General features: G+C 44.7%; 1 protein-coding gene across 4 annotated transcripts; it reads right to left on the reverse strand.

Annotated features, from left to right (window-relative positions):
* Positions 1–41: 41 nt before the first annotated feature.
* On the reverse strand, positions 42–20,722 carry prrc2a (proline-rich coiled-coil 2A). Of its 4 annotated transcripts, none has more exons than XM_081612280.1 (18): positions 20,570–20,722; positions 20,383–20,462; positions 15,071–15,222; positions 14,006–14,183; positions 12,925–13,021; positions 12,767–12,848; positions 12,130–12,273; positions 11,782–12,023; positions 11,610–11,698; positions 11,379–11,524; positions 9,036–9,138; positions 8,754–8,943; positions 8,099–8,191; positions 6,743–7,298; positions 5,493–5,749; positions 5,101–5,404; positions 4,269–4,500; positions 42–3,303 (listed from the first exon to the last, which is right to left on the reverse strand). In XM_081612280.1, exons 3-18 carry the CDS (start codon positions 15,183–15,185, stop codon positions 393–395), a joined length of 5,739 nt encoding a protein of 1,912 aa, XP_081468406.1. In that variant the 5' UTR covers positions 15,186–15,222; positions 20,383–20,462; positions 20,570–20,722; the 3' UTR covers positions 42–392. The 4 variants fall into 4 exon arrangements, with proteins under 4 accessions (XP_081468406.1, XP_081468405.1, XP_081468408.1 ...); XM_081612279.1 differs by having other exon boundaries at positions 9,024–9,138; XM_081612282.1 differs by lacking the exon at positions 8,099–8,191.
* Between the last annotated feature and the right edge of the window lie 1,494 nt (positions 20,723–22,216).

A 22,216-nucleotide genomic window follows, 5' to 3' on the forward strand; every position in this document is an offset into this window, starting at 1 on the left:
ACTGAACGCATAAATAGAAAAATTAACCCAATCCAAACATGTTCAGGGTTTCTAAGCAAACATTTTAATTCTGCCGTGTTGGTGCTTGTGTAGCTTAGCGATACAGCCACATGCTTCTCAGTGTTTGTTAAAGGGCGGTTAAAAAGAAAACGAAGGGGGTCCATGAACTAAAGGAGAGCAAGACCAAACAAAGAGACAACGCTACATAAACGGACGGTACGCAGGATGTAAAAGGAACAGCTGAGGTGAGTATGAATACCATCTTCATAAAACGGCACGATCCACTAATGTGTGAGGGGAGTCAACAGATAAGCCATGAAATAACAATCAGAAGGGGTTAAGATGAAAGGGTGGGTGTGTGGGCTCGTCTAACAAAACATCTTAATACTCCATCACTTCCTATTTTTGGGCGATGGCCAGTTGCCACGTTTCTCCCCGCGGTTGCCACCTCCATTGGCGGGAGCGCTGCCGCCGCCGCCGCCCGGGGGGCCGCGAGGGCCTCTGCCTCCGCCTCCTCCGGTGTTGACCCTCCTGTTCTGTCGCTCCATCCCGGGACGCTGGCTGGAGAAGCTTCGTTTATTCGCAGACGGCTCTTTACCGGCCATGTCTCGATCCACCAGGCCGCCGCCACCGCCTCTACCCGGGTGATGGTGATGGTGGGAGACGTAGGACTTCCCCCCTCCGGCGTCCCTGTCTCTGAACTCGGTGAAGTCGCTGCTCTCAGAGGCGGTTTCCCACTCCTCGTTGGCCTGGTCCGAGTTCTGGTTGGTGAAGTCCGGAGACTTGGCACCGTGGTTGTGGTGGTGCTGGGCGTGGGCTGGGGCAGCGTTGCTCTGGTTGTAGTGGTGATGGTGGTGGCTGTTTGCGTTGTTGGGCTGCTGCCCGCCGCTGTTGTTGTTGTTGTTGGTGCTCAGAGTGGAGCCGTGGTTCGGGGCGTTTCCTGCGACGGGGGCGGCCGCCGGAGCTCCGTTGCTGTCCTGAACCGAATTCAGGGAAGGAGACGAAGGTCTGCCGCCGCCGATGACGCCGACTCCGCCGTTGATGCGCGCGGCGTTCTCTCGCTCTTTCAGTCTGCGGAAGCGGGGAGGCTTGTCCTGCTGGTGTTGAGAGCGGCCGTGACGGCGTCGCCTCGGGGGTCGGTCGAACCCACCAGGAGGGTGGCCCCGGTTGGCAGGATGTGGGGGGGCGTTCGGGCCTCCTGAGTTCGGGGCGGGATTGGTTGCAGCCTGTTGGATGATCACTCCTCCGTTCTCAGCGGACGCCACAGCAGGAGGGGCCGTGGCAGGTAAAGATGGCGGAGGCGGGTTGGCCCCCTGATTCTGGCCTCCGTCTACCACCTTGTCCTTCTTTTCTCCTGCGCCACCCCCTCGACCCAGATCTTTGGGTGCAGAGGTCTGAGGTGGACCTTGCGGTTTCCGGCCTGAAGCGGCAGACTTTGATGACCCGGCGTAAGACCCTGAGCCAGGTCCAACCCGGTGACCCCCAACAGGCCCTCCGACGGTGCCACTGCCCCTGTACATGTTTCCCCCTCCGCCGCCTCCACCCCGGCCCCTCCTAGAGGGAACCCCCCTGGGGGTGAACACGCGAGCCTGAGAAACTCTGGGCGCCACTGAAGAGATGTTCCCTGTGGCTCCGGCGTTCTCTGAACTTTTCTTGGGTTTCTGGTGTTCGTCCTTGTCAGAGTGACCAAGGTCACTGCCCCCACTCTCACTGCCCGTTTCCGAACCTCGCTCCCTCCTCCTCTTGGGGATTTCTTCATACTCTGAGCCCTCGCTGCGGGTCTCGCTGCGGTTCCTCGCTCTCGCCGGGTTATGCTGAGACCGGTCCTGGCCGTGCCGAACACCGGATCCGTCACCCTTGGCTTCTTGGTGGTGGCCGCCCCCAGTAGAGGAGCGGTAGTCTCTCCCACTCCTCGCTCCCATCCTGCCACGACCGCCGCCAGCTGGTCCAGCACTGGCAGTGTACGTACCCCGGTAACCACGGCCACCGCGGTAGAACTCTCCTCCTCGTCCCCGACTGGGCCTGCCCCCTTTCACAGGCACTCCGCCTCTTTCGAACGAGCGGTCTCTGTCCCTCCTGGAGGGAAACCCAGAAGACAATGTGTCTACATCCTTGGACCCTCTGCCGGAGCCTCCTCCACCTCCAGAGGACCGTTCTTTCCCTCCGCTCCTGGCTTTAGCTGTATGGTTCTGCTCCTCTTTTGTTGCAGTCGAGGCATTCTGGGGGATGGAGGAAGTGTCCTGCTTCAAGGAGGCGGGCTGGCCGCCATCTTGCTCTTTCTCCTTGCCTTGTTTGTCTCCTCCATCAACCTCCACTCCTTCCCTCTTTATTTCCTTCAGCAGAGGCTTCTTGATTGGACCAGCCCTCTTGTTGGGGTTGCTGCCTCCTGTCTGGTTGGAGGGTTTGTGGTCTGATGGAGTACTGGAGGGGTCCTCTCCTCTTCCTCCTCCTGCGTTGTTACCCCTCCTGCTGTGAGACGATCCCCCACCCATGCTGTTGCTTCCAGGCCGTGGGCCCCACTGCGTCTCCGTTTTATGCTCGCGCCCTCCTCTTTGGTTTGGCTTAGAGTGAGGATGCTGCTGAGTCTGATTATGGCCGCCATGCTGAAGAGGGTTTTGGTTGGAATGGGCCAGAAAAGTGGGGCCTGGTTTGTCTGGTTTCATGTGACTGTTGCTGCCTCTCTCCCCTATGCCAGCCTCAGCCTCCCTCAGAGGCGGCGGGTGATGCTGGGCCGCCTTCCCTTCCTCCCTGGCCGAGGAGGAGGAGGAAGAGGAGCATGAGGATGACAGGGATGGCTGGTGAAGAGGTGGAGAAGAGTCCGTCTTCTTGGCGGGAGCCTCGCCGCCCCTGTCACGACTGCTTTCTGCTTTGTGGGGGTGCAGGGGGAACTGAGGTTGCTGATGGTGGTGGCTGTGGTGGTGGGGAAGATGAGCGCTGCCCTCCACGGCGGGGAGGTCTGCACGGCCGTTACGGTCGTAATGAGAATGTGAGGCTCCCCAGATCTGCACCTGCTGAGGTCCTCGAGAAGGCCCGTCATCTGGGTGGGTGAAGCCGTGGGGCTGGTTGCCCCTTTCGCCCTGCCTCTGCTGCGGGTGGGGAGGCATCCTTGCACCCTGGTCGGGGAAGTTGCTGTAGTTGCCCCGCCCTCCGATGTAGTGATGAGGGTGGTGTGTGCCTCCCTGGCTGCCAACTTGCACACCAACGGGAGGAGGAGGAGTTTGACTGGAGGTGCCAGATGATGAGCTGGGCTGCTGAACTGGTCCCAGTCCACCGTCGCGCAGGCGGTGTGGAGGAGTGTCACTTCTACGGAGAGAAGTGCAAGTTAGAACGATACAAGTAACTGAAGCCAAAGATGCAGATAATGTTAAGATGCATTCACACCAGCCGTGTTTAATCCGCTTTTATCAAACTCTAGTTCGATTGCCCAGGAAATCCAGTTAGTTTGGAGAGGTGTGAACGCACAATCCAACTCTGATGAGGACCAGAACAGAAAACTCTAGGTGTCGGTTCGGTTGAAGTTAACTCTGGTGCCGTATGAATGCATAAGGAAGCAGGAAGTAGACGCAGTGCATTCTGGGTAAATACAACTAAAACAAATGTCCAAGTCTAACACAAGAAGGAAAAATGGGCCGTGGTCTTTTACCAGATAACTACTCAAATCTGACACTTCTCCAGTTTTGTCCACATTTCACTAAGAAGAATCGGTAACACTTTATATGAAGGGGTGTGAAAAAGACTGACATGACGCTGTCATAAGTATGACATCACATCTGTTATGAACATGAAGAAGTCTTTATGTTTGTTGTCATGAAGTGTCATTTGGTAAATAATGACACCTTTATTACAAAGTCTCAAAAACTTGCTTTAAAAGTCAATTAAAAGTCAAATTTGCATCTAAAGTGTCGTTATTTACTGAATGACACTTCGTGACAACAATCATAAACATTTACAAAGACTCCTTCATGTTTATGACAGCATCACCCCTTCAAATAAAGTGTTACCAAACAATGCTATCTTCATGTCTTCTTTTCTGTCATTTTCTTTCAGTGGTTCTGGGTACAGCGCCACCACAGGCGAGGGTGTGAACAGGCTTTTCAAAGGTTCTGGTTCGTTTAATACAGTGCAGTATAAAAGCAACAAATGTTGCAATTTTGGTCCTCAATCGAACTGCATCTACTGGACTTCCAGGTGTGAAAACACACCAAATAAATGAAATAATAAATAACTTAAATTAAAGCCAAACGGTCAGAAACATTAGACATGAATACCTGGGCCCTTTCCCCACTTCCTCCTCCTCCAGTGCCTGTTTCTGTCTCAACGGGGACGTCAGGCCGCGGCTGTCCGCTCCTCCAGGGAACACCTCGGGCCCCCAGGCCAGCTTTGGGTCCATAGGGGGGGTCCCACGGTGAGGGTGGCCCGGATGCTGCTGCTGCTGCTGCTGCCTGTCGAAAGGCTCGGAACCAGAGCCGCCTGAATCGGATCGTTCACGACCAATAAGCCCTGCAACAGCGAAATTATGTTTCACTAAAAACGCAGTTTACAATCAGCATGTTAATTTACAAATGTTGCTTTCATTGTAAAAATTAACTGATTATTTAAACAGTCAACTAATTTGGTAATAAAAGAATTGTTAACTAGAGAACTGAGGCCATTTTCTGAGGACCCTCAGAGCAGTAATTAGTGACGTAGGTTTAGCTTAACCTGGTTCAGATTCTGTAAAAATGCATAAAAAGTTTCCTATTAAGTTATTATACAAATTATTCTTATGCCGTCCTGATCAAGTCAGGCAGAAAGAGCTGAGCTGAGTATTTTACTAGCTGCAGATGCGTCTTTTCACACACATGATGATCAAGCAGACACTGATTTTAGGCAATAAAATGCTTATTTAATAAAAAAAAAGAATTAAATTGTTTATTTGCATTTTCTTATGCATTTCTAATAGTTCATGAAATAAGCTTAAGCAGTTAAATAATCTGCTGAATGTGCCAGTTTTTTTTGCCTGACTACTCGTTTAATAATCAGAATAATCGATTATTAACACAGTCACTAGATGCAGCCCTGGTTTCATTGTTGAGTTGTTTTAATCTTGCATCGACTCACCAGACGGGTGCATGCCAGCTGAGTAATATTCCATGGGAGGAGGGCGACCTTGCATCACGCGAGGGTCCATGTAAGGCATCATAATCCAGCGAGGATCAAAATTCATGGGCAGAGGTGGAGGTCGCACCATGCTGCCCGGCTGATAGAGGGGTCCGCCCTGCTTTGGCCCAGGGCCCGGCTGGGGCGTGGAGCCTGGGGACGGGCCCTGAGGCGCCTGGGGCTGGGGGGACAGCTGACTCTGGGAGGCCTGGCTGTGCTGCTGCTGCTGCTGCTGCCACTGCTGCTGCTGCTTCAGAAGCTGCTCCTGCACACAGAACAGCAGATACATTCGACCCTTCTGGACATCCAGTCTGAGCATCAATCTAAAACATGTGGCAAAGGGAAGCCCTGACCTGCTGCTGCCTCTGGAAGCGAGGCGGTAGAGACTTCTGGTACTTGGAGTAACCCTGGCCAGGAGGACCGCCGGCTTGACGGCCCACTCCTACGCCAGAACTCTCCATCTTCACCGGCTCGACGCCTCTTTCACCGCCACTTCCTGCACGGACGTGAGGACTGCTTGCGGCCTCTTCCTTACTTTCCACTGACGGAGGGACATCCAGAGTGGGCTGCTGTGGCTGGGACACAGCTGGCTGGGGACACTGCTGGACATCTGCACACGGGTGGACAACATAGTTAAAGCTTCCCTGGATGAACCACACAGGACTTTACTAATTCAGGGAGGTTTCAAGAAGTCAAATCTAAGACTTTTTAAAACCTTATAAATGCCATCATGATTAACATTTAAGACCGAAACAAAGTAGAAATGTAGGGAATGTTTGGGGGAACATGCTGCGCTACAAATCAAGCATCGCAAAACTGAAACTTCTGATGTCCGCCTGCAGCTCCTGGCAGTAGTTCTGCGTTTCTCACACAGCTTCACAGCTTTAACCACACAATGTGAAGCTTTCTGCACTACAGCAAAGACGAATATCTTCTAGCCAATGAGCGATACATTTACACTTAATTCATGATAAACACAAAAAAGCTAGCAAGGATTTGTTAGCAGCTAGTTAGCGGTAGCCTTAAAAAAAATTCAGATCTGATTAGTGTATTTATGGTCAACATTCATTTTTAAATTACTTTTAGACATTTTATGGCCTTAAAGCTGTATTATGGAGCTTTACAAGTTTTTTATAATTGTTAAAATGATCAACCAATCACAGCCAGGAGGAGGGTTCTAGCGCTGTAAATCACTCTTGTGAAGGAGACACTCACGCTCTCCTACTTTATCTCTGCTACTGTACAGCTACTTCCTGAAAGCTAAGGCTAGTTAGCATGACCACCAATGACGGCAGATAAACGGCTTTCCTAGAACGGTTTCTCCACAATTAGCACATTTAGAAGCACGTACATGAGCATTATTGATCTTCCTCCTGGTTCTGACTGGTTCTTTTTGACCAGTGGTGCATTTCTGCAGGTGGAAACAGCAGCTCAGGGAGGAGATCAATCTTTTCACAGATTCTCCGAACATAATGTCACAACATGATGACAGTTTTAACTGTATATGTAAGACTCACATATTTTTGGAAGAGTTACGTACCGCCGCTTTACTTTTAGACAAAACTTGTTAACGATGCGTGTGGACCCTGCCTGTGAGGCTGACCTGCAGTGGAGTCGTAGCTGCTGTTGCTGCTGGCTCTCCGGCGGTCACTCGCTGCAGAGCCGGACCCGGAAGGGGCTGCCAGCACCGGAGGCTCTTCGTGGTCCACGCAGGGGGAGGTCGGCTGGCTGATATTCGGGGAGGACGCTGAGACCGATGGACTGGGGCTGCCGGCCATAGCAGCGGTGGAGTTCCCGTCGAGGCTGGGGGTCTTGCTGCCGCCGCCGGTTGCCGGGCCGCTGCCCTGCTGCTGCTGCTGCTTCTCGTCGAGCCTCTTCAGTTTCTCGGCGCAGGCGGCCCGCCGCTCCTCCTCCATCCTGCGCTCCTCCTCCTCACGCCGGCGACGGGCTCGCTCCACGGCCGCAGAGATCTCAGAGGAGGACTGCTGCCGGCGCTGGCGCCAGGTCTCGTCTTCGTCGTCTCCCTGGGAGCCGTGGACCAGCAGGCCGGGCTGAGAGGAAGCGGTCGGACCCGCTGATCCTGGCTGGAGCTGGGTGGCGGCGGCGACAACGGCGGGTTTTCCCGGGCCGAGGAGCGAACCCTGGCCGTGCGGCCGGTCCTGCAGAGTCACAGAAAGATTTGAATGTGTGACGATGAAGAGTTCAGTCCTGAAGATGACTCAGCTGGAATGTGTCACAAAATGTCCAATGAATGAATCTCAAACAGAGACGGAACTAAAGAACAAAAGAGCGGATTTAAAACTAAAACAGGTGCATCTCATTAAATTACATCATCAAAGACTTACTGGAGTGATTTAATTCAAAATTTGAAACTCAAGATTCATCACAAGCTGATATATTTCAAGCATTTGATTCTGTTAATTTTGATTAAAATCCCAACATTCAGTTTCTGTGGTACATAATATGGATAAAAAGGGATTGTTTTGTTACAGGAAACAGTGTTTTCTGTGTTCCTGCTGCATAAGCTTCAAATGGTCATTGCTATAGAAGCTAGCTTTTCACAGAGCTTTATCCAAAGCATTGTAATGTAAAGTTGAGTGTAAAGAAGAACTCAGATGTCCAAATGACTCTTTTCAGAGGAAAGTAAGTTTTAAATTTTGTTTGGAAATCAAGGTCCAAATGAGTAACATTTCTGTGTTAAATACCCATTTCTATTGGCATATATTTAATATTTTCCATTTATTTGAAACTGAATTCTGTGTTTCTATCAACACAAAGACTTGAAATCGATCACTGTGTGTTTTGAATCTCCTTTCTTGGAATTAAATGACTGAACCTGCTGTGATCTTCTAATTTACTGAGATACATCTGCAAAGATGGCTGAACCATACACTCTGCAGGCGGAGGATGAGGTCATGGCAGGAATGGCTGATCTATGAGGCCCCGTTCAAACGGCTACCTGTCGATAAAAGGAGTAGGGCCCTGGTCCGAGGAGCGGCCCAGGTGGGGGGGAGGGCTGCTCCCGGGGGCCACCCAATCCAGGCCTGCGCCCCTGTAGGCAGACACGGTTAGCCATAATCTGCACTGACAGCAGCATGCAAAAAGCAGGGAGGTCCAGGTCCAATCGCAGGCATCGGACTGGGCCCTGATCGTTTCTCATCGATACGGATCAATAACCAGGTTGGTCGGTCGCGATGTTAAAATTACAACCTTCACGCCGACACTAGGGAAAATACCCAAAGCTAGTTTTGATGCAGCTGCAACATTTATCTGGAGGAGGCAGTTTCTTTCTAAGAGCAAAAAATCTGATTAAAATGCAACAAAACTATAATGAGAGATTTTTTTATGTTGAAGGTAAAATAATATGCCAGTGGAACTGGAACTTTTTTTTTTATCAAATTAAGGGATTATTCACTTAAAACATGCTCCTGTTTCTTGCTGAAAAGTTACTTATGTGATAGTTTTGTCTTATTTCAAATGTACTGGAAACTAAACCAAGAACACCTGGTAAGATTGAGTGTTTTTTTGTTGTCGTTTTGTTTTTACAGTGTTGTGCATTTCCAGATTTAGCAGTGCCTTGCAGAGGAGACGGTTGCTGCGGTCTGACTTCCCACCTGATAGCTGGATGGCGCCCCTTGGTTTCCCCAGCCGCTGCTTCCCTCCTCGGCCCATCCTGGCTTGCTGGAGGGGGGCTGTGGGGCGCCGTCAGCGTTCGAGGGGGGCGTGTGTCGACTTTCCCCGCCGCTGTCCGAGGCTCGGGAGTGAGAGTTTGCAGCGGGAGCGTCCTGGGACCTCTGCTGCTCACTGAGGAGGAAAGACAAGCATACAAACTAAACCGCAGCAAAACCCCGTCTGCATCAAACCTCTGGAACAAATAGACCTACTTGTTCACGTACCGCGAGTCATTCTTGCTCTCCTTTTTGTCTTCGTCTCCCTCTTCATCGGCTTCGTCATCGCTGAATTTCAGCTTGGCGGAGTAATCGATCTCCTCATTGGCCCCTGTTCGGACAGGAAGCAGCTTCAGCGTCGTTTCTGTTCATCGCTCAGATCAATTTGATTCCCAGCCTCTCTTTTTACCCCGAGTGTTTCTAGCCACATGAGCCACTCTGCTTCGATAAGCGAGAAATGTGATATTCACAAAAGCATCAAACTCATTCACTATCACTATCCCATCGGCTCCTTAATTATTTACTGGCATAAATAAAGATGTTTTCCACTGCGATGCTTTAGAAGGTAATTTAATGGGACTGGAGACTAAAACAAAAAGGAGCTGCTCCACGTCGTCATGGAGAAATATCCACACTAGAGGTGTGCCGATCGATCGGTCACCGATCATAATCGGCCAATTTCTGTGAAGAAGTGTATGATCGGTGATCGCCGATCACTGTCTCTTGTTGCCGATACCAATCACCTGCATCTCATTTCCCAGCCTGCCTGTGCAGCTGGTCTCCTCTTTCCTTCACACTGCGCAAACGCGCAGCAACAAATCCTAAGCAATGTGGAACTATAACGCACTGAGTGAATGGGGACGTTTGCGTGTTGAGGCGGAAAATTGAAGCACGTCAAAATGCATCAACACAACGAAGCTAATACGACATAAAAACAATGACATACTTGACGGAGTTTGGCTACATCGAGGCTCACTGCAGTAAAAAGACATATGGAGGATCAGATAGCAGGTAAAGCAGCGCACAGCTACAAACACTCACCCAGATTAGCATGACGGTCAGAAATCTAAACAAATAACCCGCAAAATTATTTAAGTCTTCGAGCTGCGATGTAAGACGCTGGTTCTGCTCTCGCTGTTGAACCGCTGCTACGCGCTACAGGTAGTAATATTTCACAGACGGAGCGCCGCTTCTGCTCAACCTGATAGTGACTCTCACACCAAACCTCTGCTTAAAGCTGCAGCATCTAACCTAAAAAAATAAATTTTACATACGTATTAAAACTTTCGCTGTCCTAACATGAGACAGATAATCTCTGAAAAAATAATCGATCTCCTCCCTGCTCTGCATAATTACTCCGCTCAGTCAGAAACAGCCACTCAGAGCTAGCAGTAATCAGCTAGCCGCCATGCTATCAGAAAGTTTTCATTCAGTAACTCTGGATTATTTATTGTAATGGATCCTGTATTTGCCTTTGAATGTTAAGTTTTATACTTGAATTTTTTTGGCAATGTTGAGAAGTTTTATTTTTGGCTCTTTGCATTATTTAGCCTCTTCAGAGCCTTCATATGTTTTCAGTCTGTTAAAGATAGTATTACTGATAGCAGTACAATTTTATTCTTGGAAAAAGTTATTAAAAACAAGTTTTTGTCTAAATTAAGGTGAATTCATGGTTCCTTTTTCCACATAATGTAACCGGTATTTGTTTAGGATAAAAATAATAATAATTATTATTATGTGATCGGTATCGGTGATCGGCCCTCATGGGTGATCGGAATCTGTATCGGCAGGAAAAAACCTGATCGGCACATCTCTAATCCACACTCCTTGAAACTTTTCCACATTTAACTCAGAACCTTAATAGGCTCTGTATATATATTCAAAGTGGAAGGAAAATTATAGATTTTTTACTAAATGTTTGACAACTAAAAATCTGAGAAGTGTGGCATGCATTTTGCTGCAACTTTTCCAGCAAATCTCTACTAGCCTTCAAATCTAGAGACTGAAAATTGTACATATTTATTTTTAAAACATCTCAGGCAGAGTTCCTTGGTCTAGATGAAGCCGTTTATTCACTCTTGTTCTTTAACAAGCCTCTGAAGCCTCCACAGAACAGCTGGATTTATACTGAGAGTAAATTACACACAGGTGGGCTCCATTTGCAAATCAGTTGGTGCTGAAAGCAACTGGCAGGTTTCATAGTAAATAGTAAACAAACCATCCAGCTCTTAGTGTTGCTCTGTCATATAAAGTCCCAGTAAAATCACTGAAATTTGTGGATTTATCTCCACAAAATGTGAAGAAGCTCCAAAGGTAAAACACTTATGCAAGGCAGAAAGAACAGATTTTTCATGATGAACACATTTCTACAACCCATAATGTAATAAAACTGGTCAAATACAGCCATGATGCATTTCAATTAATCAAATTTCACTGACTCTTGTTTCTTAAACATTTATGAGACAGAGGCACTAATTCTAGAGAAAACATAAAAACCTCAGCGCCATTTTATCCCGACAACATTTATTTGATTTGTGTCAGAGCTGCAACAGAGCCCGTTTCTTTCCGTACCTGCCCAGCCGTCGTCTCCGTCGTGGTCCAGCTCATCCAGCTCCTTCAGGTCGTCCTGCTTCAAGATGGAGGGGCGTTTCACCACCTCCCCTGAGTCCCGAGGGCCGCCCTGGGCCCTGCCGTCGGGCCCCTGTCCACGAGAGAACCTGGAAGAAGAGATAAAGAAAAAACTATCAAAACACTGGAATAACTGCTTCCAACAGGTCAAACAGAAAATATGTGGATACACACCTTGGAGGTGGCCCCTCCCCAGGTGGCGGGTACCTGTAGGGCCCCTGAGGGCCATAGGGGCCCGGGAACGGGAGATAGGGGGGATACATCTACAAACAAACAAACATTAAAAACCCTGGTTAAACTCTTTTTGTTTTTCGATAAGGCGGCGGTAATAAAAAGGAAAACGTACGAAGGGTGGCATGATCCCTCGATATGGAGGAAACCCGGGCCCCACGGGGGGTTGGGGCAGGGGCAAGGCGGGGCTGCCTGCAGGGGGATTCCTAGGTGGCCCTTGGATCTGGGGGTTTGGATGGGGGACCCCAGCTGTCCCATCCATCACCAGCGCTCCACCTGTGCCCCCCTCCGCTGCCCCCTCCCCAGGCAGGGTGGGCGCCAAGGCTCGGCCCCCACCGTCCCGCCAACTTGTAACGTCTGACAACAACGACAAAAGCAGACGTACAAAGCGTCGGTTAGGCGCGGGAGAACTCCGGCTCGGTGGCAGGACTAAAGCGGGCTGGGCGGTGCGGTGAGCGCTCACTCTGGGGGCGGAGGCTTGGTCCGGGCCCATACCACTGATCTGCAGTGGCCGGTTCTCTGCCAGCTTTGTCCTGGTCGCCAGCCGACTGCAGGGTGGGAAATTCCTCGCGAGAGAACGGCGACGGTAGGTTTGATCCCTTTCCACCTGCAAACCGGGCGAGGAAGGACACTTAGGCCTGTCGCCACTGGACCACATGCTGCTCCAGAAGATGTTGTGATAATCGATAATGTGGTTTTGAGGCAATTTTCATAACGGTAACTTAACAGTAATGGCATAAAAATGCAACGACACATTCTAAAAGATCAATAAACTTTAAATTCTAACATTTAACACAGAAACTGGAAGACATTTTAAACATCCTAAATAAATAAACAGAAACACATAAGGTGAATTATGAAGTCTCTGTAAACAAAACGGCTCGTTGAGCCCAAAGCACCAGACTGGAGGCTTTTATCATCCAGTTTTTGGTAGAGAACGAAAAGAGAAAAATGATAAATCATACAAATGGAAATCATTGAGTTTGTTTTAATCCGTCATGTGATTAATTGATCTATTGCTTATTGGGACAGACCTAAGGACACTTGGTGGCAACAAAGAGATCATGGAGGAAACAGGAAACGGTTAAATCTGGACTCACCATCCCCTTGTGTTCCATGTGTAACGCTGGCCTGTGCCCACGACCTTGCCCCTACGGCCTGTGCTGAAGGTGGGGCCAGAGCCTGAGGAGAGCACAAACACACAAACATCAGACTCGTGTGTTTGTGTTTGGTATTTGCAGCAGGATGTGCCTCTTACCTCTGAAACTGGTGGGGTTCTCGGGCGGGTCGGTGCAGCTATCTGTGAAGCCACAGGCTGCTGCGACTCCGGCTGCGGTGCTGACAATGCATCGGTACTGTCGACAAAAAATAATAAAAAAAACGAGTCACACGTGAGCCTAACGAGTCCCAGACAACCAACAAGTTTTTTTTAGAGAAAACATGCAAAAGTAGGAGATCTTACACACATTGTCCTGATATCCAAACTCCAAGGGACATTAAGGGGGAGGAGGAGAACATTTTGGAGGAACAAATTATGTTTTACTTATTGGAGGCTGAGTTAAATCATTTAAGATGAATTACACATATTTTATTGAAAAAAACCTGGTCTTAATGAAGTGGAAAGATCTGAAACCCCCAATAACAACTGAATGGAAACAGAATCCAGAATTAAGCCGATCTGTAAAAAACTAAGAGCCGCTGCACTGAACCCCATGAAAACCTTCTGGTTATTCCACCAAATGTTGATTTCTGAGTTAAAGCATCAGTGTTGTTGTTTCTATATGAATATGAACTTGTTTTCTTTGCATTATTTGAGGTCTGAAACTCTGCATCTTTTTCATTGTTTTGACCATTTCTCATTTTCTGCAAATACTAAATTTTTGCTTGTGATTTCAGAGACATGTCAGCAGTTCATTGAATAAAATAATGTCCATTCTTCTCAAACATAAACTTGTAAAGAGTAAAATCAGAGAACTGATCATTTAACGTGGTCTCTTCATTGTTTCCAGAGCTGCATCCAATGGAAAAATTGATCTCTTTGACCAAAGGTGGCGCCGTTTCAAAATATATCTTGTCATTTGATGAATTGAGTTACTACAATACTTAGAAAATTATGTCCTGAATATTTATTAAGAATCGTTTTGCTTCAAAGTTGTGTTGTGCTTTTTTATTCATTAATAATTTTGATTTATTTTTCTCTTGATGTATTTTCTTGTTTTCACAATTCCAGGTTGTGTATTCCATGAATATGGAATATGGGGAATTGTCCATGTTCAATTATACAAACACTTTAAATAAAAAGTAAAAAAGTAAACCACAGACAAACATTCCCGCTTTACCTCTTTGGGTCTGCTGGTTCCTGTTTGCTTGCCCATCCTGTGCCGTCTTTGGGAACGAGCGAGACGTTGGGGTCGTTGCCTTTGTTCTCCGCCTTCAGACTGGGCAGGTTGGCAGGTGGTGGCATGCGCCGCGCGGAGGCAACTTTACCAAGAGACTGCAGGCCATGGCGGGGGGGAACTGGCGGGGGGAACAGAGGGCTGTGAGCACAGACGGACCACTGAAACGTGACGCCCGCCATGTTTACTCGGCGCACGGACTGGGCGAATGACAGGGATCGGGTTTGCTGCCAGCTCTGTTGAATATGCAACTCAGGCGAGGAAGAACTAAGGTTACAGGGTGGGTGGCATGTAGAGTAACAATTCTTAGACATGAGTTTCTAAATTCAGACACAACAACGACACACGAGCGATGTGCGTTCCTGGAAGTCTAATGGGGAACCCCTGAATAAAATATAACCTGGGAGATGAGAACATTTCTATCAGTCTAGGCTTGTTATAATTTACAACACAACCTTCTCGTATTTTGTAAAGCTGCACCGATTGCAGATTACCAAGATGTAAAAAGCCTGACCTGCCGATTCCAATTTTGGCCTATAATTTTTCTTTTTTTTGTCTGAAATGTTGCAAAACAGAGAAACTGTGAATATTGCTAACTGCTAACATTCAGACCTGACCGGTCAGTCAAACCTCTCACTGTACAGCAGAAGAGGACAGTGGTCGATTTTTAAACCTCTGCTAAGGTAGATAAGATCGGTTTCACATCCAAGTATCGGCCAATCATCAATCTCACAAAATTAAGGGAATCGGAAGGCCGGTAAATCAGTGCACCCCTCGTATTTTGAGGTGCAACTATTGCTGCAAAACAAAGACAGTAAGTTCAAAGACGGGTAAAAGATCAATGAGAGGCTGAACAAAGCTGTGCGTCAAGGTTCCAGCAGAAACCAAGACAGACCTGGAGCATGAATGAGCAGGTCTGTCTGTAGAGAACTAAAAACAGATCCTTCAAAAAAAAAAAAAAGATTTCTCTTTGATGTGTAAGCAACGCGACACGGAGCAAATACTCACCAACAGGCTTTTGTGTTTCAAGGCTCTTTCCTTTGTATGTATCAAACAAGTTGAGAGACGCATACTTGGTTTTGCCTTCCTTCCCCTTTGCAGTTTGCCCAGAGCGCTCTGACATTGCGCTGTCCGCTCATTGAGTATGGTGAGCCCTGAGACTGGGGGACAAGGAGGGAGAGACGGTGAGCGACCCGACACCAGGGATGCTCAGGAAACACACACAGAGAGAGAAAGTCTGAAAACGACAGGAAACGTCTGAGAAGTCAGAGCATAAAATGTGATGGTCTGTTTGAGGTTTGCTGGCTCTATAAATGCATCGCACTAAAGAAAGATTAATCTATTCATCTAGTTGAATAAATGCAGTTTTATCTCTGTGGGGGTTTTTTCTCACTTGCACATGTAAAAATACCAGATTCCAACATTTTTCAGTGTAATTTAGTTTTTGCACAACAGTAACAGCCTGATGGGTGAAATGGAACAATGTGCTTTTACAGTTTAAACCAGGTGATTATTTTGGAAAAACTAAAGAGAAGAGCAACTTTTCTGTAACATTTTTTATTTTGTTATTGTCTTTAAATAATACTTTACAATAAATCACACTTCATCTTTACAAATGAAAATATTTAGATGATCTTAATAATACAATAAATAACCGTGTTCAATAATGATGTGCAGGTATTTTTAGTTAAAAACCAGAAACTGTGAAGACTAATAAATTAAAATATATAAACAACAATAAAAACATTTTTAAACATAAAGTGTGATTTTTATCACACAATAACTGCATTTAATCCTATTTTCTTTTTTTTTTACATTTAATGAAAATGTAAACAACAAAGGAGAAAACAGCAGAAAAAAAGAAAAAAATAATAATCAGAATTTATTTAAGGATAAACAATACAATAATTACCCATCACCAATATTAAACATATTTTCATTAAGGCAATTTTCTACATCTAATTTTTTTGTGTGTAAATTACGTAACACAGTGATGTAAGAAATGAATGTTGTAAATGATCTGAAACTGAACCCATCTCCAGTGTTTGATTCCTGAGCGTCAGTCTTAATTACCAACATTTAAGTGGATTTCACTCAGAACACATTAATATTTTAAAACAACATGTTAAAAGGGCAGACATTACTGCATCACTGGGAACATGTTTTCATTTTAAGCCTGATAAAGAGGGAGAGCTCATCAGATCTGCAGCAAATGGTGCTGGTCAAGTTGGTGAAGCCGTTAGCGATGGCTTTTTTTTTTTTTTATAAATATATCTGCAGTCACAATTAAACTAAACTGCACAACCCTTTGATCACAGCACAAATATTTCACATCATCATCATAACGGCACTAATTGCCTGCAGGTCGGTTTCAGCATTGTGGTAGAACGGGCTTGATGCAGCGCCGCGTTCATTATTGGTAACGGTCTGAAGAGACCGAAACGCAGGATCCAGGTTACTATGGCAACACGTTGCAAGTTATTCCCTCCCCGCTTGCCTGGAGACGGGTTCGCGGCAGCCAGCAGGCCTTCAGATTAAACTCCGTTTGATGAGCATCATCAATAAAAAACACCCAGCGTGGACATCTGTCCACTCCAGCAGGACGCAGCTGCTGCTCTGACCTCGTCCGACTGCTTTAAACATCGATGCTGAACAGCGTCCATTACGCTCTAATTGGGTCTTCACCACTGATTCTGAAAGGTGTCAAATAACTCTAGCCTGTACCGATTGTCCATGATGAAAACCATCATGGGCAAATAAAGCCAAATAGAGCTGTGATACTTTATTATAATGAATGACATGAGTAATAAAAACGAAAACAAGACAGAAAACTCTTCCGATCTGAAATGTGGCTTCAGAAACACCAAAGATTTCACATAAAGCAACTTAAATAAATAAAGATTAAAAGCTTTATTACAAAAAAAATAAATCATGTGATATTCATACCCCTGACAAAGGCTTTTTTTTAAAAAACCCTACCAGTTTATTTCAGTTAGGAAGTCACACAAGCACCTACAAAAATATTTATTTTAACGTACCAATTAAAATAACACACTGTTATAGTCTGTGGAAAACACTTTGTTGGCATTACGGAGCCTAAATCAATCAAGCTTTTAGCATCTCTTAAGATTATTATGTAAAGTTTACTGTCAGCCAGAAAAAAAAAAAAAAAAAAAACGTGCTGGCAAAATATTAAAATATTATTGTAAGAATAAAATATTATTGTAAGAGTAATGTTGGGTAAAACTGTCCCCAATGCTGGGACGAAAACAAAACCAAGAGTTTTTTCAACACATACAAAGTTATGCTACTGAGTGGAGCTTGAGATGATGGTCAGAGGAAAACTGGACCACAAGTCTGTCACTAACCGACCCAGCATGTTAGTCAACATATGCTGGGTTACAAAAAAAAAGAAAAAGGAAAAGGTTCTGAAAACAATCACACAAACAAAAACATTTGAATTTTTAATAACTACATTAGTTATTTTTATCTTAAATGTCCTAAAGACACATCTCATGTGAGGAGTGAACTAACAAAGAGCTCACTCTGGATCACTCCAAGTGAGCAAAAATAAACAGGAGTTTCCCTTTTTACTGAGACTCATTCAGCTGCTCATTCCCTTCACAAAGTTAATATTTGACATATTAACATAGCTAAACTCCACAACCAAACCACAGCTCAGGTACCAGTGTGTGTGATTTCACCAGAAGTGAACTCACACTGATAGTCTGTGCAATTATTACAAAGTAATCTGGCATAATACATGATAGATACAATCCCCTCCTAATATGTGAAATAGTTAACTCACACAGCAAAGATTGCATCTTTTTCAGTATGCCAAACAAAATGTTTTTACAGTTAAATATCCAACAAACGGGAAGAAATGCTGACCGTTTGAATCGACAGGTACTGCCGGAGCAGCACGTCAAGGAGCAATTTATTTGTTTTTACTAGTTTAATATAATGACTGATAGCAAAATGTTGCATGAAATAAAATCAGGACTAATAACAGCATGTGCAGCACACTGATGTGATAACGTGTGCTACATTTATTAGAGTTAAATGACTTAATCTCCACCCATTTATGAAGCTAAAAGAAGAGATAAAACTGATGAGTCAGAGGAAGAGCGTAGGAAAGAAATACACAGATTCTGCCCTGTAGACAATATTATGACCTCCCCATTTCAGCTGGCCACCTACATATTCATTCTTCATAAATATGAATGCTTAATGTGAGGGGAATAAGACATAGTAATGATATTGTTGTACGCAGAAAGCGATTAAACCACATTTTCTCAGCCTCTCTCCTGCATGATCATAATTATGCCCACCGTTTCTGGTCACAAAGCACCTACACAAGGTGAAACCACTGGAGACACCGAAGGTTCATCAACAATACAGCATCCAATTGTGATACTGCCCACACTGAGCTCACAGTGACCACAGTGGCTGAATATACTGTGTGGCTCTTTTCACAATCTAATAACTGCACATCGCCCACCTCTACCTGAGACCAGGAGCCTCAGACAGGAAGCAAACGACCCACAGCTGCCCTGACCTACTAACCGAAAATCGCTTTTTAAGGCATATGACCAATAAAAAGTCATTTGTGTAATTTTAATTTTAACTCAACAATTAAAAGCACCAGACATTGATTATAAAACACGGTTTCCCCCAGTGCAAGAAAACCTGCTAAGCCTGGTGGTCAGTGATTCATCCAGTGGGTCGACTTGTTTTTAAGCTAAAAAATGTTTACAGCCCACAGGGAATTTGAAAATATCAATTGGTAATTATGTGTTATTGGAAGACTGATACCTGAACACCAACTATAAGGTCTTAAAAAATGCAAACATAAACAAATAATAATAATAATAATGCTTAGCTTGGTGGGGGCACAAATAAAGCCTGGTGGCCCGCCAGACTTAACACGTTTTCTGAAAAGAAAAATATTTACGGTAGTTTTTGACAAAAAAAAAAAAAAAAAAAGAAAAAGGTAAGTAGTTTTGAATCCAAAGCAAAATAAAATCACTACAATATCAATTTATTCGTCTATATCCCTAAGCTTTGTCTGATTTTGCAACCACAGAACATTATGTTTGTTGATGCGCGTAATTTTCAATTCTAATGCATTTAACAATCAAGCACAAAGAAATCAGAGCTGATCAAAGGAAAACTGAATATCTGATTTGATTGCTGCAGTACCATCTGTCTGACACGAGGCAAACAAACATAGATTCACATCCAAACTGATGGTTTTACATTGTGATCATAGAACAGCAGCACTCCAGCGTGCCTCAATAGCCAGATGAGATTAGAAAATTAGGTCGTGGGATGGCTGGTGAACTACGTGTTGTACGGGGATTAACAGGGGACCAAACGTACAAAGAGGGCCTGCTAAGCTCCTGTCAACCATGGGTGGCAATGATCTTTGAGGAGAGAGAGAGAAAAATCAGTCCACAGCTACAAAACGTCCACCTGCAGCGCTGGCCTGAAGTATGATGATGAAAAACGACCGTATCTCGTAGCTAATTATGGTTAGCTGCCTTTACACACAGGGCCCTCTCTGTTCTGTTTGGGGAGGAGGGGAGCTGCGTTGTTTCATAACACACTTTCAACACCCACGGCAGCTCTGAGACGTCCACTACTCCCCAAAAACGAACCGCTCGATTCCAGCACACGCTCACATTACACCCGGACGCGTTCACGACGCTCATTCACGGATGGCAACAGAGATGAAGCAGAACAAACGATTTTTTTATTAGCGGACAAAACAAAATGGCGGAGGAGAACGGCCTAGAGCCGTTAACGTAGGACGGTTGAAAACTACCACTGTAAACACAACCCACCAGCTGAAATCATTACAAAAATACAAGCAACGTAGGGCTATAAAGCTACTTATTTTATAAATAAGTGATGCAACATGTTAATTCAAGTGATGGCAGTGTATGCTAAAGCAGCAGGGTAGGCTAGCCGAAGCTACCAGTAGCATCAAACCAAGCTATCGTTTATCCGGTAACATCTGCTGCGTAGTTTTTGATCCTTAACACCCAATCACACCAGAAACAACTTAAACATCTCATATGTAGCATAAAACAAGCAAAACATTCCCCGGTTGAACAGCCAACGCGTCCACTTAAAATCAAACTCCCAAGCTATGCTACATGACCGTTGGCTAACAACAACAATAAAGACACAAAAATATCACACCTTCTCTACTAAACGTCGCTTTAGCTAACCATCAAGGGTAACAAGGACATACTCGGGTTCAGTTTAATGTAACCGAAGAGTTAATAGCGTGTTGGAAATGTCCATCCACTGACCTGGTCTTGTCCCGACTTGTCTCGAGGTTGTATCGCAGAATAAGCTTAGCTTCGCTGCTACGGTGTAGCTTTCTAACCTCCTGCAAAGACACGCAGAGACACACGGAAAGAAAACGTCTTTGCAAAAACTGCCTCCAACTTTGATTAGATCGATATTGTACAAAATAACAGGAGGTGTTCGGCTTACTTTCTTGTTCCTTTTCCCCCCCTAAAAAAATAAACGAAAACGGGAAAAGAAAATTGTTGATTCTGGACTCAATCCGTCACCTAAAGAGCCGTCAACGGCTACTGGGTGAATTTCGTGCGATGGGAGCCGTTTGGGACCTCAACAGAAACGACAAATGTGACAATTATTAATATTATTTGAAAAATAAAAATTGGGAGGGAAAAGTACTTCCTTCAAGAAGAGTCTATATATTTAGAAACAATACTAAAAGCTGTTATTTATCCCGTCTTGTTGTTTGATTCCATCAAGTGCTGTTTTAGAGGACTTTAACATGAGATCAGTTCATTTGATCGATGTGGGTTATAGATTTTAAAAATAGAAAACATTCCAAGTACGACAAAAGAATAAATAATTACAACAACAAAGAAATGACATATTGCATGTAGAGCAACAGTGCTTTCAGGTAGTTCCCAAAGCCTCTGACAGCCAAAACTGGGATTTAAGGTAATCAGGGACGCTCCATGCACACAGTTTATTGTTACAAGAACTTGATATGTAAAAGAAAAAAAAATGTAGGAAATTTAAATATAACCTAAAAGTTTATTGTTTTACAAATTCATCTGAAAAACACTGACTTGATACACTAAATTTATCGTTTTGTTTTGATGAAATGGACTGATACAAAAAACTCAATGTTCAATTTCTCTGAAAATTAGCAGCCTACATAAGATCAAATACTACTACTACTACTACTACTACTACTACTAATAATAATAATAATAATAATAATAATAATAATAATAATAATAATAAATATATATATATTCTGAAATGTTGACCTACTTAAAAATAGAGTAAAGATAACTTTTATTGTCACTTATTGGGGAAATATTATGAAGTAAGAAAAGAATGTACAGTAAGGGCAAAATTACAGCATAATACAAAAAATGCCATTGTTTAAAAACACTAATTCAAAGAAATGTGCAACTGAACAGAATAATAAAAAAATTGCTTGTATCTGTGAACAAAAACCGGTTATTTACAGGGATGTAAACATTTATTAACTTTACTAAAAGTGAATAAACAGCTGGAGGAGAAGCCCAGGTTGATGTAAAATCAGCTTTCAGCTTGTCTTCCTCTCAAATTACGCCATAAAACTCTATTAAGTTTAGATTGGACCAGTTCCATCACACTAATCCCCTGGTTACTAAAGTATTAGTACAGTTGGACTGTGTGGGCAGGTGTCAAATCCTAAACCAGCTTCCCTTTTTAAAGCTTGGCAGCAAAAGAAAATGTAACATTTCCTAGTGGATGACTGCAATGGCTTTTGATTTAACAAAACTTAGTGGACCAACACCTGAAAATAACATGATAACTCCCCAAAACCTCAATCTGGACCTTAATTAACTTGTGTTTTGTATTTTTACCGCCTCTTGATATTCAAATTAAATGAAAATTTACTTGAATCTGAAAAGTAATTTGGACCGGTGAGCACTATTATGGTCTTATTCTAATGTTATGTCAGAAATAAAAAGCTGTGTCTTTCTCATACTGTACATAAATATCTGCTTTCAACTATACTTATGCTAGGAGTTTACAACTTTTATAACCTGAAGAGTCAATTTTTAGATGAGTTTAACAAACAAAAAGTCATTTAGAGCTGCTCAT

This window comes from Poecilia reticulata, chromosome 11, assembly GCF_904066995.2.
Source record: "Poecilia reticulata chromosome 11, P_reticulata-male-v2, whole genome shotgun sequence".
NCBI lineage: Eukaryota > Metazoa > Chordata > Actinopteri > Cyprinodontiformes > Poeciliidae > Poecilia > Poecilia reticulata.